Raw genomic sequence first — 15,327 nt, forward strand, 5'->3', positions numbered from 1 at the left:
TACAGGCACAAAGCAAGGTTAGGGGACATCTGCATTTATGCAATCAAGGTACTGAACACAGTATATATTTTTTAAAAAGGTTGTTTTTCATTTAAATACTGTTGGTTAAGAAATCTTATTAAAACAATTTCATCCCTTCAACAAACCTGAAATTTCAATAACGGTGTTAGGGTTTTTGACACCCTGCTCATGCAGCACATTGCATAGTCGTACTTTGGGGATTTTCAAATGTCAACAATTTTTTCCACAAGTTAGGTCAAAGGAGATTAATGAGCTATGCTGGGCTAAATGGCCTGTTCTTAGCAAAATACTTATTTTCACAACCGATAATTATCTACAATCCAAGTTTAAAAAAAAAAAAAAAAACAAGCCTGGAGGATGTGTATTTTACTATTTTTCCTTTAAAATCTGTCAAAAGAAGACTTACATATTCCACAGGCATTCTGGAGAGTGGTCTTCTGGCACTTCAGTGACTCCTAGAAGGTCTGCTCTCCCTTTTCCTGATGAACTCTTTATTTGTGACGTTGCTCTTTCACTATTTCACGTTTTCATGTTGCTGTATTGGGAATCAATCCTAAATGTATCCATTCTTTGTCTTAAGAGCCTCGACTGATGACATGTCCACAGAGGCTAAGGCACTGGTGTTCACTGCAGCAGTGACTTGGGAGCTTTTGGAATGGAGCAGGCTATAATGTCTGTAAAGTAGTGTTTTCTTTATTTACAATAATAGAGACAGGAAACATTTTAGATAGAAAAATACAAATTTAATAATAAAAAAAAGAATAGCAATTCACATGTGAAAGCATCTGTTTTTCCTGCTATTAATGGCTGGCTCAGGTATTTCATTTGTCAAGTGTGATTTACAGTTTTAAAGAACTTGTCACCAATCTGCTATAATCTGAAACATTCAGCAAACAAACACTTTACCTCACGTAATGTCACATTTGCAACACTGGTGGACGGCAGCACTTCATTTAGCAGGGCTCCAAGAAAAAAAAAGAAGCTAAAATAAAATTTAAACAGTACTCTGCAGATAAAATTAAACAAGCCTTGTAAAATACCACAGAAATCCACACATAATCTGCACTCAGGCATAACTGGCTTTTTAAAAATACATAAATATAAAAAAATAACAAGCTTTAAAGTATTTATCAATAAGTTGTATCTCCATACAAGAGAAACAAAAGGATGAAACAGAAAGCACATAAATTGGACATGCTAATGGGGCCTGGTTTAGTAGGTGCCACAGTTCCAACACAGACAGCTAAGTCTTAGCAGTCCTGTACCACAGGAGTTCTTGGCACAGAAATGCGAGCCACAATGATAAAAGTCCACATTTCATTCCGTCTTTTTCCTCACTGGCTTAGGCTCAGCTTGTATGCTAATACATTTCAGTAGCACTCACAGGATAAACCAGTAGGACACAAATGGAAAAGAAGGTCAGGCTCAAACATTTGCCAGTCTTGACCATAAAACTGCACGTCATTCAGCTGAAGCACAAGCAAGGCTCAGACATGATATTTAGGGAGCACTAAGTATAGAAAGGAGCTTCACAGTAGCAATCTTCACAGAATAAATTTTAAATTAAAAGCGTACATATTTTTGAGGTATGGTGATAATCAGCTGCTCAACGTTTCCAATGGCTCTATTAAAGACCAACAACTCCCATTAATATGGGGTCGCAGGAGTAGTCATTTCCTTCACACTTTGTTGCATACAAACACATTTCTGCCTTCACTATACAGTATCTGAAGAACAAACAAAAGGACACATACCATTTTATAATACTAACAATGATTCCACTCAGAACCATTTCAATTTTAAACTCTTTCAATTCTTTCTTAATTCAGTTTTTGTCAGTTCTGTTACACTTCTGTGAAACAAATTCCTGAGAGTTTAACAAAAATACCAAAATGCAAAAACACTGCAGGCTCATACTTTATGTTTACATAAAAAAATAAAAATAAAAAAGCAACACTTCTGTAAAATTAAATGACATGATAGGCACTTTTTGTTCTCCTCTTGCCAATTGCATGGGTGCTAGCGAGACTCATAGTCAGTGCTGTAGAGGCGCGGCTGCGGACTGCTCCTCAAGTTAGATGGGATGTTGTTGTTGAAAGGACTCACAACAGGAGGTGTATAACCTAAAAGGGAGAAGTACAAGGTCAATGTAACACCCCTAAAAAAGGCACCCACAGTGGCCACAGATACAGATTTCAATGAACTTTGGATGAAACTGACACCTACAATGATGAAGAGACTACACCGACATTCAGTTCAAGAGAGATGAGTGACAGTTGGAATAGATGCAAACACATAGATCTCCAGAGCCATTACATTTGAAATATAAAAAAAAAAAATATTACAAAATTACAGGAAACCATCCCCCCATATTGCAGTAACCAGCTGGCTGACGAATTGAATGCTTTTTATTGCAGGTTTGATAAGCCCCAGAATACAATGGACATTATCTCCAGTCCTCTCAGTGTACAAACTTATATGACCCTTCCCCCTACACATTCTCAGACTCAACCTGCATTAAAGATCTCTGAAGAGGATGTGTGTCAGCTCTTCAAAGAACAACACACTAAGAAAGCAACGGGTTCAGATGGGGTCTCACCCTCCTGCTTAAAAATCTGTGTTGATCAACTGGGCCCTATCTTCATTCGGATTGTCAATAACTCATTAGTGTTGTGTGAAGTTCCCTTATGCTTCAAACAAGCTACTATCATACCAGTCCCCCAAATATCCAGTACAACAGAACTGAATGACTACAGGCCTGTTGCTCTGACATCTGTGGTTATGAAGACCTTTGAGAGACTTGTGTTGGCTCACTTGAAGGACATCACAGATCCCTTGTTGAACCCCCCTCAGTTTGCTTATTGAGAGAACCGGTCAGTGGATAATGCAGTGAACATACGTCTGCACTACATCCTGCAACATCTTGACAACACTGGAACATATGCAAGGATTCTATTTGTGGACTTCAGCTCTGCTTTTAACACAATAATCCAGATGCTCCTCCACTCGAAACTCACCCAGGTTTCCATCCCTACCTCCAACCTGTCAATGGATCACCAATTTCCTGACCAATAGGAAACAGCAGGTGAAACTGGAGAAACTCACATCTAGCTATAATACGATCAACTTGGGTGCCCCCCAGGGATGTTTTCTGTTCTCCTCACTGCACTTCTCCTTCTACACTAGTGCTGCAGCTCTAAGGGCCTCTCTGTCAAGCTTATCAAATATGAGGACAACACAATCATCATTGGGCTCATTAGGAATGGTGACGAGTCTGCATACAGACGGGAAGGTGAGCAGCTCGCCCTTTGGTGCAGTCGTAACAATCTAGAACTAAACACTCTCAAAACTGTGGAGACAACAGTGGATTTTAGGAGAGGTCGCACAATATTATCCCCTCTATCCATACTTAATACTACTGTGAAAGTTATGGAAACCTTCAAGTTTCTGAGATATATATTTTTTTTTCCTCCCCGCCAAGTGTTTATTTTAGCACTTCTTGCACTCTGCACGTTGTATGCATATTATATTAAGCACAAACCTCAAATAAAAAAAAGTACAAGACAGGGAATGCAAATATTATATATATTTTATATATATATATTAGTGGCAGATGCCCAGATTATGGAAGGACTGGGGGAAGAGAGTATTTCCAGGACAGTTATCTCAGGTGTGTGATTAACTGTTATGTACATGTCGATTATGAAAATTAGAATTGGAGAGTCACCAAAACCGGAGTCAAATTCCTTGTATGCGTGCATACTTGGCCAATAAATACCAATACTTGGCATACTTGATTCTGATATAGCATCCTTATAAAAGATAAAGGGGCTCTTAGTGAGAGCATCTAAATGCTCTCAATGAACTGCTTAAAGAAAGTGGTTTCTTTTTTTTAAATCACTAAATAAATCTTTAATGGCAACTTACAACCATTTATCAAAAAGTTAAGTATTAATCTATATCACAAAGAAATAAGAAACTCTGTGGATTTGGACGTGACAAACAGAAGAGAGACTCGTCCATCCATGACAGAATGAGGCCAAAAAAAAATACAACTGAGACTGCAGTTAAACTTGCTGTACCTGTAAAGCCATCACACTGGCACTGGCTCTGCCTGGAAGATGTTATTGACTGTCAGAATAAGGGGCGAACTTGCGATTTTGAAATGTGAAACTGCTGGAAGGTTGTTAAACAGTCTTCTAATTTAAAATGCCCTATGATGTTAGACATGTAAAGTGACACACTCAGACTATGAGAGCAGCAACTGCAGTCATCAAGCTCAATATCCTAAGTAGTGTAATGTGATATCAACTTAAGCAGATAAAGTGGAGTGATAAAAAAAAAAAAAAAATGTATTAAGAGATTTTTTTTTTGTTCTTTATTTCGCCTTATACAATTTCTTGTTAGTTTCTGCATACCCCTTGGGGTCAGACCGCAGGGTCAGCCATTGTACAGCGCCCCTGGAGCAATTACAGGCTAAGGGTCTTGTTCAAGAGTAGGATCTCTTTTGGCAGTGACAGGGATTCGAACTGGCAACCTTCTGGATACCAGCACAGATCCTTAGCCTCAGAGCCACCACTCCGCCCCCACATTGTGCAGTAACCAAGTTCTATTTTTTATATACTCCCCATGAACTCTTACAAACCTGTTATAACATTCAAAAAGCTTTTCTGTGCTACTCCAATAAAATGTTTTGTCTTGCTTGCGCAACCACTGTCCTGTAGCCGACTTGACATCATCATTGTTTGCAAAGCACAACTCACAAGGATAGTCTTTCTGATTGGATAGTAACACCAAGTCATATTTGGAGAACAGGATGGTTATGGAATTTTGTCTGAATCTACAGTCTGACAGAACTGTCTTTTCTTCATGACATTGCTCCTATTGACAGTGCAGTGGTTGCAAATAGCTTCCTTCACTGAATTTCCCTGATTATTTGCTGCAAAGGCCAAAGCACATCAATGTAATACTAACGATTATGTGTCCCTTTTGAGTAAATATATCCAAAACGGACTCCACCCTCAAAACCATAAAAACGGTATAAACGATTTTGACAGCACTGGACTTGACCTTTAACGTCTGTGAAGTTGAACAATCTTCATACTTCACTGTTTTGATTGTTGTTTGGACTCTGGGTCACATTGATGTCTCCAAGTATCATCTTCAATCATGAAATGCTTCTTATATTTCTCATAATCTGAATTCATTACGTTGTGGTGATGCTTTACTTTGGGAATCAACGTTTTTGGGTCTCAGTGGGCAAAGACCTTGCTTTTTTTAATTGTTCATGAAGAATAAATTCAAATGACCCAAAACTAATCCTTGGGGTGGTTGCTATCTCATCACCATCATTCCAATTGTACATTATGATTTGCAACACAGTAGAAACATTTTCTTCAATTATCAATGCTAAGAGCCTGATCTTCAAGAAAGTATTCTTCAAGAAATGTTCTGCCATGACAGAATTTTACAGCCTGTCTCTTGACTGTGGTATATGAAGAGAATAGGTCCTGGTACATGTCAAAAATTAATCTCTGCAGACTTACTATTCTCTAATGTTACAAATTAAATGATGGCAAGATAGTGCTATATACTGCAAAATTAACTAACTCTTCTGGTAAAAGAAACACACAAAATAACACTATAAATGTGGGAAACTTGTAATACACACTTTTAAGTATAGTGGACTCATAAAATCAGAACAATAAAAACATCCCTGAAAGGTTAAGTCCCACCCTCATATTATAAGACTTAGTTTATGAAGCCAAGCCATATCCAGTGCCACTGAGAAACAAGTGTGATCAAGAGTCCCTGGTTCGATCCCCACTCACTCCTATATTTGCTGTTTTCGGTAGTAAGCTGCTCTTTTTGTTAATATTATACCGTACACACATACACTTGGTTTGCATCTGTACTTGCGCTGTTACTTAGAGTCAGATGTGGGGTGGGGGGAAGGGGGGAGAGATGTTACAGCATGAGAGCTTATTCAGTGATGCAGGATAAACGCACATGTTGATCTTTTTTTTTTCTTTCATCACATGTGCCTTCCCTGTTTATTTATATATCTAGTGACTTTTCTGCTTGTCTGTCTCTCTGTTACGCAGTGCTCTATCTGTCTGTGTTATGGATCTTAAAAATAACAGTTATAAGGACACTTGTTCATGTTAATTGCAGTCTCAATTGTTAAAAAATATTTTAAAAGGAGCATCCCACATGAAAACATAACAATCTCATTAACTGACAGTACATACCAATTTATAAATTTTATGTCCGTTTGACACAATTCTCCTCAACGGGGAATCGAACTTAGGTCTCTGATGGACAGTAAGCCTGCTGCGCTCTGAGACAGCAAATCTTACCGCTACGCCACAGAAGCTGTTGTATTGTTCTTGAACCTTTTGTGAAAGTGTTTTGTTGATGTTTTGACTTCATGCTGCTTCACACATTCTATAGTTTATGCCTACATTTTGTAACATTTATTACTAAAATATGAAAAAGTTTCTGTTTTAACAATGTGTTTACACAGATTACTGTAGAAACGGAACACACATGAAATGCATGTGTTCCAAATAACGATCTATTATTTCTACTCTAAAACTCCACTTCACTCCCAGATAATCAGCTGGGAGATGCTCGTGCACGTTCTAAGTCGGTGGGGGGATGGAATAGCTGGCTGCTTGCAGCTTGTTTTTATCGGCACATTTAGAGGACAAAGGACGCTGGCGGAGAGGTGCGAATGGTTTTAAGGTGGGCCGGATCTACGAGTTTTTTCGTAGACTCTGGTAATTCTAGTGTTAATGAGATGCATTCTTGCAGACTGCTTGCAAAAAACAAACTGTGACTTAAAAGCCAGCAGTGTGAAAGCATTTGATGGCAGATCAATGTAAAATACTTTTTAATGCACACCAATTACCAATAATCAGGCTAACAAAGGGCACATCCAATGAAAAATCACTATTCGAAATTTGTGGGAGAATGGAAGTGCTTATATTCTGTGTAATAAATATACAGTATGTTCTGACCAGGCAAGGAATTCTTTAAACTGTGCTCAAATATAAAGTTTATTGTAAACATTTTATGTAAGAGCTGAATTTAGCTTTCATTCATTCTGGACACTGAGTCAAATGAAAAGAATGACTATGGAAAATGTTTAAATTACTTCTCTACAAATGTCCTGGCGTATTACCACTTATTTTTCTGTAACATATGTTACCCTTGAGACATAAAAGATTGACCTTAAATAGTTAATACTGGTTTGGGAGCAAAATTCATCTTAAGACCCACTTCTGGCATTAAAAGTGATCTATTTATAGTAAAACTGAAATAAACATTACTGCACATGCAGTTGTAATGCCATGCTGATCAAAATCCCATTTCAGAAGCACTTCCAGAAGGATCTCATCTTCAAATTCTAACCCTTTTCAATTACACAAACATGACTTGAGAAACGGACCACAAGAACATGATCTTAATCTGCAAAAGACAGATTTGGTGTGTCATTTGAGACCTTCTCCAGGGGACTTTGGCCTTTGATCCCTGTGGTGTTTTTTTTCTTTATCTTTCTTCAGTCTTTACATTTTCATCTCAAGTAATGTTGGAATGGAATAGTGATTTGTTGCCAGAGGGTAGAATTTGTACATACATAAAACGCACCTTGAATTGTGCTTTTATTTATTTATTTATATTTAATAAGCTTGTGTCACATTTGACTAGGACGGTATGTCATTTATTCAATTCAGTTCATATTAAATCTCTTTCAGTAGTACTTTACCCTGCTCTCAGGAAAGACTATCAGCCCATTAGGGATACTGATGAGCTCTCTAACTTAACTTATTCTTTTTGAAAAATGCAAACATTTTAAGCAAATGAAACAATATTTTACAACATAAAGGAAGCATAATTAATGCATTCATTACTTTAAGGGGGAGAAATCTAAATGGAACCTTAGAAATGGAAGGAGACTCGACATTGGATGCTTATGCTTGTATGGTACTGTAAGTATTACAAAAACCTTCCCTGTTGCCTTATATATGAAATCTTAGTCAGTCAGAAGGAACACAGAGCAAAAGAAAGAAAAAAAGAGATGGGGAAGAAGGCAGAAGGAATCTATTTGTAACTAGTTTGACAGACTGTGGCAAGTACTAGGAAATTCAAAGTTGTCACAAGTGGCAGAGATGCCTTTTGTTTAGGAATAAGCAGATGAACACTCATGATCATCAGCAAAGTTAGTGCACTGAATTTGTTGCATATCTTACTACACGTTACTAGGAATAAGCCAAAATAAAAGTTATGATGCAATAAAAATTTCTTATTTTAATGTTGTCCATGTGTTGCTTCTAACAAAATATTTTCTTTGAGTGGTCAAAGTCAAAGTCTTTTTCTATAGTGAAACCGACACCAGGTTACAACACACCAGGGACCTCATGTATAAACAGTGCGTACGCACAAAAATGTTGAAATCGCTTTGTATAAAACCTAAACATGGTGAAAAGCCACGCACATTTTCACGGTAGCTCCAACCCTGGAGTATGCAAGTTCTCCGCTCGGTTTTGCAAACTGGCGGCACCCTGCGTCAAAGCATTGCTTTTGCTCCAGTGTAGTTTCCCTTTCTTTTTAGATCCACATCTCTGACGCGGCTTTATCATATACACTGAAATTAACAGCATATTGTTCATTAGTTTAAGGCATTTGATTGTAATTAACCTGTAACAATATAATGGTCCACGAAATGGCTAAACTATTCCAAATACCATAGCTGCTTCAGCGTTGTTACTCTCACTGCACCTTCTTCTACTTTCAGCTGCTCCCCTTAGGGGTTGCCACAGCGGATCACCTTTTTCCATATTACTCTCACTGCACCATTGGTATACAGAATCAAGCACACGCTGCCTCAGCCATTCGCTATTTGAACTGCTCTCATCCGACAAATGCTTCAGAGCCTTTCCTGTAGGGACACCGCAGTTCAGAAAGAGTTTCATCCCAAGAACTATAAACGCAATCAGTCCATCAAGTGCTCCTTGTAGAACTGTTTGTACTTACAAGTACAATTACCTCACTGTAAACTTGCGATACAGTTACTGTATAATATTGCACAACCTGTGCCACTTTATAAAGCACGTATTTACCTATGATGATATCATTTTTAAGATGAAATGCAGCAAAATATGTTTATTACATTATACAGATAAAATGTTAACATCATTTAAATTATCTATATTGTTAATAATTAAACATGTGAGGACACGGTGTTGCAGCGCTAGCGACGAGCTGGCTCCCCGATTATTCCCGTCTCCCGCCGTATTCTTGCTGGGGCTGGTGCGACACTGGAAAGATAGATGGGAGAGAACATGTACTACGAAGATATTTCAATGTCCCTTAAAAATTTTGATGAATCAGCGTTCTACGCTTACAGATGGCTTAACATCTATTACAGAGCTGATTGTGTGGCGATTGGTTACTTGGAGAAAGAAAAGGAAGGACAGAAATTGGAGATTAGTACGTTTGAAAGAGACTGCAAAAAATTTCATCGAAGGTCGTGCATGGCGCAGCAAGCATCTTGCGTGAGGCAGTCTCTGGACAGGGCTCCAGCTCATCACTATCACTGCATTTAATAACATGCTTTAATTCCTATCATCATTAAAATGATATCAAATATACATCTCAGTATTTTAATTATTCAGAGAGCTGTAATATCACGAATGTAATGGATTCTGTGTCCTGTCGGAGAAAGAGAAAGCCCGTTTAAGAAGCACATAGTGATTCACACACATACAGCACATAGAATAACATATACAAAACAAAGCATTTAATGTGCTACTTTAGTTACGATAGTATTTGAGAAACTAATAAATTAAACGATTTAAAGATGAAGTTTATTATGTTCTACTTTAAATGACAAAATAAACTACGTGATTGAAGTGGAAATTTCGTGATTAAAGTTGGCATTTCGAGCTTTTTTCTCACTGTGTGCCTTTTTTTCTTTTCTTTTCTCTGTACCCTAATAAGCTTTCATATGACACTCAGACGGTGGGCTACGACTTGCCTTTTCACGGCGACTTTTGATATCTGACCACTTCTATTACACTGTATTTCGGGCACTGTGCGACTTTGCGAACTTGAACTTTCCAGCTTAAGGGCTATTTATATTGATTTGCAAATTCAAAGAGGCGTAATTCTGGGAGGAGTTGGGGCGGGACAGCAGGAGCGCTACTTTTCACACTGACCGGGATTTATGTAGTGGAAGAACGTGGAAGTTGGCGAATGCACAGATTTATGCATCTGGATTTTTTTGTGCGTACGAACATTTTCACTTTTGTCCGTACGCCATGTTATAGTGTGAATTCTATGCAATGGCGTTATACATGAGGCCCCAGGTGTCCATTGGTGGAAAAATACAAGAAAAAAACCCCAAAATTGTCGGAAATAAAATATTTATGTATTTCTGACCGTGATGTTACTACTGTATAATGACAATGAAAGTCAACAATGTATGGAAGTTAGAGAAAAACAAACTGGTATTCACAGCAATAACATTTTCACATAGGAGTATTTTGAAATAATAATCTAATTAAATGTAACAGCCAGTTAGCTTTTCATCTAAGTTTTTGTTATAAACCCTCCAACTAATGACAGACACTACTGCCACACCATATTTAAGTAGAAAATACTATTTTATTACATGCAGTAACACCCTTCTACAGTGAACATCATCTCATGGAAATTTGTACTAAAGTATTGTGTACAAAGCGAGCCCTGTGGTGCAAAATGTTAGTCATGAAGGGAACACATAGCACTGCTGCTCAGATCACAATAAGTTGCCCAATTCTTACCACAAAAAGGGAGTAAGGCTTACGACAGCAATGTTAATGTTAATTTATTTAGGGTATTATGTGAAATACACGAGTGAATCAAGAATCGATGTAGCATTGAGAACATATGATATACAACAAAACTCGGTTTAAACTGCTCTGTTCATATAGAATCCAAAACAGAAGAATTTCCCATCACAATCATGGGACTGAGATCTTATTTGAGCAATGGAGTGACTAACTAAATGAGATTCCACCCATAGGCATTTTCAGACATTTCATTTACACAGCTCTGAATTAAGCAGTTACTTCACTCACAGTAATGCGTACCTGATTTAATTGGTGACCTAGGAAGAAATGCTGGATGATAAACCTGCTCCCGTGGTGAAAATAAGGCATGGCACACTGAAATGAGAAAGTAAAAGACAATGAGAGATGGAGCTTTAATGTTTTTCTTTTATTCAATTGTCTAACTTCACATGCCATATAAAATGTACATACCAATGATTACTACAGCAGTTACAGCAAGAAGTGTAAAAAGTGTGAAAAACATTGCTTGGTATGAGTCGATGAAGTGCTGTAGGAGTCCTCCTCTCTCCCAAGAACCAGCCATTGTGGTGCCAGCTAGTGAGGAAGCAGAAACACACAGATTATTGAACAGAAATTTCAGCTACATCCACCTCTGTCATTTAATTCCAAGGAATTTGAACCTTCTCTGGGCTGATGAAAATTAATTTGTTTTATTTGAAACTATATTTTTTAATTTAATTTAATACTGAGATGAAACCTTCATGTTCATATTTTACACTAATATTTACTGTATCTAAGTGATGAGCCCCTTTAAAATAAATTTTCATTTGAGTTGGACAATAACACAAAAACATCTAAAAAAAAAAATCAAAAATGGTCAAAGAGTTTAAAAGGACTATGAATGTCTTTATGCTCAATTTCAAATTCTGCGATTACAATTGATTTTTAAACATAAAATCCCTGTTCTTGAGGTAATGCATCTACTTAGACAGTCAAAATATTTACTAAGGAAAGAAACAAAATAATATCAGAGTAGCAATAGTGCATGTTAGAAATATATGACCAAAAGTATGTGGACACCCCGCTAACGTACTGAGTTCAGGTGTGTCAGCCACACACATTGTTAAGGTGCACAAAATCAAGCACACAGCCATGTAATCTCCATTGACAAACACCTGCAATAGAATGGGTCACACTGTAGACCTCAGTGACTTTAAACATGGCACTGTCGTAGGATGCCACCTTTTCCACAAGTCAGTATGTGAAACTTCTGCAAGTGCTGATATTGTGAAGCTGAATCATCAAACAGCAGAGAGGATCTGCCGAGTGCTGAAGTGCACTAAAATTTACCTATACCCTGTTGCATCACTCACATGCATTTGGAGCTTAATGAAATGGGTTTCCATGGCCAATCAGCTGCACACAAGCCTAAGATTACAATGCACAATGTAAATTGTCAGCTGCAGTGGTGCAGAGCACGCTGCCACTGCTCCAGTGGCAACATATTTTCTGGAATGATAAATTACGCTTCACTATGTGGCAGTCAGATGGATGAATCTGGGTTGGAGGAAGCAAGGAGAATGCTACCTTCTGAACTCCACAGTGCCTACTATTAAATTTACTGGAGGAGGGATACATTTTTACAGTTTGGGTTAGGCTCTTAGGTGCAAGTGAAAGGTACATTTGCTACAAAACACAAAGTCATTTTAGACAATTATGCCCTTTCAATTTTGTGAAAACAGTTTGGGGAAAGCCCTTTTTTGTTCAGCATGAACATGCACCTATGCACAAAGTCATGGTTTGATTTGTTTGGTGCGAAGGAACTTAAGTGGCCGACACAGAGCCGAGCCATGCCCTAAACCTTACTGAATCACTGAAATGAATTGGAATGCTGACTGAGAGCCAGGTCTTCTTGTCCAACATCAATATTTGATCTCACAAATGCACTTCTGGCTGAATGGGTACAAATTCCCACAGTCACACTGTAAAATCTTGAGGAAAGTCTTGTAGGAAGAATGAAGGCTGCTATAGCTTCAAAGCGGAGGACCGGGAATTCCAACAAGCTCATATAAGTGCAATGGTCAGGTGACTACAAACTTTTGGCCTTAGGCATACAGTAGGACGCAACATTCTCACAGCCACTTAACATTTCACTGGACAATTAATTTGATTATTTTCAGGAATATTTGTGAAAATTTTCAGAGAGTGTATAAACATAAGATTTATAGTAAGAATATGTTATCCAGGATTTACTTACTGTATGTGAGCAGCTGCAGAAGAATAACAGGTACATAAAAAACATTTCTAGGACAGTAAAACCTTGATTATTTGTCAATCTCTGTTAACTATTAGGGCTCAAAAAAAAAAAAAAAAAGGGGCACGCCAGCGCCTACCTATTACTGTACTACTACCACCATACTCTGCACACTGGAACAACTCTCCCTTCTACTAGCGCATAGTATTCTTCCCCAGCACTATGTGTCAGGCCGCATTTTGAAATCATAGTGTCAGTTACATATCTTCAGTTTTAATAGCATTTCATACCATTTCTCTTTTATAATAATTAATCTACTATACATTGTTATGGCTGATAAACACAAGTGTGTGATGTTGGAATTGTCACAAAAAACTGAAATTATTAACACTAGAATCCCTGAATCCAACGAAAAAAGTTGTTAATGCCAGGTCACCTTAAATTCCTTCGCACCTCTTCATCAGTGTCTTCGTTTTGCAAATGTGTCAATCAGCGCAAGCAGCCTACTATCCCATCCACTACCAACGAAGCTGAATTTCTCACAGCTCAAGACTGTTTTATCTTGGAATGAGGTGCTTGGAATTGTATAGGGTATATAATTTATCGTTATTTGGAATATATACCAGTGGTGTGGAAATCAAATTTTTTTTCTACTTGTCCACGGACAAGTAAACTTAGAAAATCCACTTGTCCGCCAGTTAAATTCACTTGCTCATAAACAAATAAAAGTGAAAAAAAGTTTATTTTTTCTGATCTCTTTCATTGATACCAAAACTGCCTTCCATTTTAAAACTGAAAAAAGTTCTTTCAGGGAGTAGTATTTTGCCACCTTGGTCTAGAACATTATATAAAAGATTCCCTTATCATTTTAACTCACTAATAAACAATGCCTTCATTATAGCTACACTAGTTCTGCTTCATATATTACAGTTACATAACAGAACACTGGCAGATTCATTTTCTGCCATGTTATTCAGCTCTTGTCTTGCAACATCTTCTCCCCCAAGAATCTTTATCATCTCAGTCAGCATGGGCTGAATGCTGTTCATTTCTGCTTGAGCTGAACTGCGTGGTTCCTGGACTGATGGTGCTGCAGAAGTGGATGCTGATGACTTTTCAGGTTTTTTATGAGTGATGTGCTTGTTGCCAGATGAAAGCCAGAATTCCACAGCTGGTAGTGGGTCAAACTCTTCTAAAGGTTTGCCATCAACAACAATGCGCATCTGGTTTTGAAGGTTTTCCTGAGTCAGGCGGGTTCTTAGAGATCTCTTTACTAAATTCATATTGAAGAATAATCTCTCACAAGAAGAAAAAATAAATCGCGTCTAAGTTAAGATTTTTATACATATTTCATAACATTTGGAAACCGTTAGAATGTTTTCTTCTTAATTTTTAATAAACTGACAGCGCAAAACCAACTTCTTTTATATGAAAAATTCTCGAATCAAAAGCTATCTATAGACAGCTTTTCAAAATTGATGTCACACAATAAATTTCTTAACTCCTCAATATATCACAACCTAAGTGAAATCGCAAATTTCAGGAAAGATTAACTGCCTAACAAGCTTTGTTATGTGGTGAAAACATTTGCATTGTAAGTAAAATGACTGCATTTTTTTTAAATTTTATTTATTAATTTTATTGTAATCATTCCATACAAATAGATCAATTTATAACAAAAAAAAAATTGAAGACAAATCAAACCCCACCCCTGAGAAGGAGAGCTTAGCCAAAGGAGAATTGCTTAGGGCTTTTCAATAAGGCAACAATAAAATAAAAGAAAGGAAGAAATATACATAGGTAAATAAAAAATGGAGAAGGGAATTACTGTAAATGCGGTAATAGTTATTTCTCTTATTCTAAAATAATATTGATTAGATCCTGCCAGGTTTTTAAAAAATTCTTTTTAAAAAATCGGTTTCCCACTGACTTATCAGAGGAGAGTTAGGATTCTTCCAATTTAACAAAATAAGTCTGCGTGCTAAAAGTATAGTGAATGCTTGTCCTTCTCCACTTCAAGTCCGTCTGGAAGAACACCGAACACAGCTGTTAATGGGTTAGGAGGGATTGTGACCCCAAGGCTGTCTGAAAGGCGCTTAAAAATTTTGGTCCAAAATGATGTTAGTTTGGTGCAGGCCCAAAACATGTGACCCAGTGAGGCAGGAGCTTGGCTGCAGCGTTCGCAGGTTGGATCTTGCCCTGGAAACATTTTGG

General features: G+C 37.5%; 1 protein-coding gene across 1 annotated transcript in view; it reads right to left on the minus strand.

Moving 5' to 3' along the window:
- Positions 1 to 698: 698 nt before the first annotated feature.
- Positions 699 to 15,327, minus strand: part of nup210 (nucleoporin 210) — a 293,306-nt gene continuing 278,677 nt past the window's right edge. The window contains exons 38-40 of the mRNA XM_028823964.2: positions 11,331 to 11,453; positions 11,160 to 11,234; positions 699 to 2,144 (exon numbers count right to left, since the gene is read on the minus strand). Coding sequence (XP_028679797.1) covers positions 2,041 to 2,144; positions 11,160 to 11,234; positions 11,331 to 11,453 — 302 coding nt within the window. The 3' untranslated portion in view covers positions 699 to 2,040. The remainder of the gene's footprint in view (positions 2,145 to 11,159; positions 11,235 to 11,330; positions 11,454 to 15,327) is intronic.

This window comes from Erpetoichthys calabaricus, chromosome 18, assembly GCF_900747795.2.
Source record: "Erpetoichthys calabaricus chromosome 18, fErpCal1.3, whole genome shotgun sequence".
In the NCBI taxonomy this organism is placed as follows: Eukaryota; Metazoa; Chordata; class Cladistia; order Polypteriformes; family Polypteridae; genus Erpetoichthys; species Erpetoichthys calabaricus.